Here is a 2,247-nt window from a genome sequence, read left to right on the forward strand (position 1 = left end):
GCGCGGCAGAAGGCAGGACGCCGCGGGCTCGCAAACCCTCCCGGCCTCTACTCGACGACCGCACGACCGCAGAGCGTGTCAGAGGGATGTCGTCCTACCAAGCCGATTACTGGGCGTGTGCCATACCGGATTCCTTACCCCCGTCTCCGGACCGTCGCTCGCCCCACTGGAACCCCAATAAAGAGTATGAGGACTTGCTGGATTATGCTTATCCGCTGAAGCCAAGATACAAGCTGACGAAGATGCCAGAGCCTTTCCTCCACGACTCAGGGATAGGTCTGGACAGCTTTTCTGTTTCCCTCGAGGGCACGTCGAGGTCCACCAGCATCTACAGTCGAGGTGGGCAGGCTCGGGGAAGCAGAGAAAATGAACGTCGGAGGTTTGTGGCCTCTACAGAGAGGGTCTCCACTCCGGGACCAGGAAAAAGAGGCCTCTCAGGAGCTGACTCGTACTATGAACCAACTGCAAAAGCGTCCTTGGCCAAGAGTGCTTCCTCCCGTCCTCCTAGAGGTTTTGCTAAGGATGTCATGATGGAGTCAGCCACGCCGGCCTCATCTGACCACCCTGCTGTGGACGGGAGAAGCTGGTGGACCAGAGGGAGCCCCTTCCCAAACTACAGAGGGCACGTGAAGAGCGCTGATAGGTTTTTACCTACGACACGAGTCCTCCCCCTGAGGAAAGACTGGGAGGGTGATGAAGAATTTCTCTCCCTGCCTCCAAGACTGCGGGAGCTGGAAAGGCTGGCTCAGTTTTTGTCCAGTCTTTCCTTAACTATAAGGACGCCCGGGTACGACCGCCAAAACCTTCCGCGTCACAGCGACGGCAGGCAGTCCCGTCCGTCTGAGGTGACTCCTTTCGGAGAAGAGGATGGCCGGGACAAAAGAAGAAACCCTGAGGATTACGCTGGGCTGTGGCACCCCTGCAGCTCTCGAAAGTCCAGCTGGGAAAATGCTGAATCGCGTGGCCGGATCCATAAGGATCCTCTGCGAGGGCTTCGTCTACAGAGCAGTCTCAGGGACACGTTGGATGGGATGTACCTAAATGAACCGCGGGACAAGGGGCATCCAAAGAAGAGCCAGCAGAGAGAGTCCCTTGCCCAATGCATTGAGGTAGGCTGAGGTCAGAAATAAAGCTTATAATGGGAAGATCTCCCATAAAATGTGCCTGTATTTATGGCACAATTAATTCAGGCTTCCCCTGCTGCATTGTATTTAGATGGGGGGCTGGCCAGAGCAGGTAATTTCATCTGATGGAGCAGGAGCCCAGCTCTCTTTTTGCAGGGGCTCAGCACTGTGAGGTTGAGCTCAGTGAAGATTTGGCACTTGGCTTCCTGCAGCCCGTCTATCCTGCAGTGCCGCGGCACCAGAAAGATGCGATAAAGATGCAGCCTGAATTTGGAGGTGATGCTGGGCTGTTTGCAAGAGAGTAATTATAACTGTGCACATGGCTACAAACACCAGTGCAGCTCCTTCCCTGCCTTGTATGGGTATAAATGCCGGTGTAAAAGGGTCAGCACTAGGATGTATCAAATCGTGGTCCCACAGAGAGGCACCTCGGCTTTATAGCAAAACCAAGGAGCAGCAGCAGAGCTGGAGTCTGGTTTTGGTGAGAGCAGAGCTCCCTGGGTTTCGTGCAGCATCTTGCAAAAACAATCGAGTACCGAGACGCTTTAAAAATAAATGAAAGCACTTAATTGAATGAGACAAACACTCAGGGAAAAGCGACTGCAAATTTACTGCGAGGCTCCAGTGAAGAGGAGGGTGTGTCTCCTGCTGGGAGGCAAATGCCCGCCTTCATCCGGGGTGCTGCTGCCTTCCGACACCTCTCCAGTTCATGGTGACCCTCAGTTCTTGCCACACAGTGCGTTTGGGCTGTGCTTAGGTGTTAAAGTTGGGGTTTGCCTTTTTTTTTCTTTCTGTTGACCGTTGGTTTCCCAAGTTCAGGGACGTTTGTGTGCGTGGGGTGGGCAGGAGAGGAGCAGGGAGCAGGTGCTCACCCAACACCTATCGCTGTCCCTGCCGTGTCTTTGTCACAGCAGTCGATCAGTAACCCCTTTTGTTGCGCTTCGTTAAGTAGATGTTTTGCCGCCAGCTGGAAGAGCTAATTGGTTGGCTCTACAAAGTGGCGGACATCACCGACAGCTGGGTCCCAGCCTCACGGGACGCCGAGAGCATGAAGGCATCGCTGCACCGCTGCCTGGTACGTCTCACCGCTGGCTTTTCTTCCCCCTCTCCGTTGCGGCGGGCA

At 54.8% G+C, this 2,247-nt stretch overlaps 1 protein-coding gene across 1 annotated transcript; it reads left to right on the forward strand.

Moving 5' to 3' along the window:
* Positions 1–5: 5 nt before the first annotated feature.
* Positions 6–2,199, forward strand: CEP68 (centrosomal protein 68kDa; the record flags this gene model as incomplete). The annotated part of the gene is made up of 2 exons (XM_009873232.1): positions 6–1,109; positions 2,077–2,199. Coding segments are annotated over 2 exons (1,227 nt in total), but the record flags the coding sequence as incomplete, so codon positions are not given.
* Between the last annotated feature and the right edge of the window lie 48 nt (positions 2,200–2,247).

Source organism: Apaloderma vittatum, unplaced genomic scaffold, assembly GCF_000703405.1.
Source record: "Apaloderma vittatum isolate BGI_N311 unplaced genomic scaffold, ASM70340v1 scaffold41667, whole genome shotgun sequence".
Classification (NCBI taxonomy): domain Eukaryota; kingdom Metazoa; phylum Chordata; class Aves; order Trogoniformes; family Trogonidae; genus Apaloderma; species Apaloderma vittatum.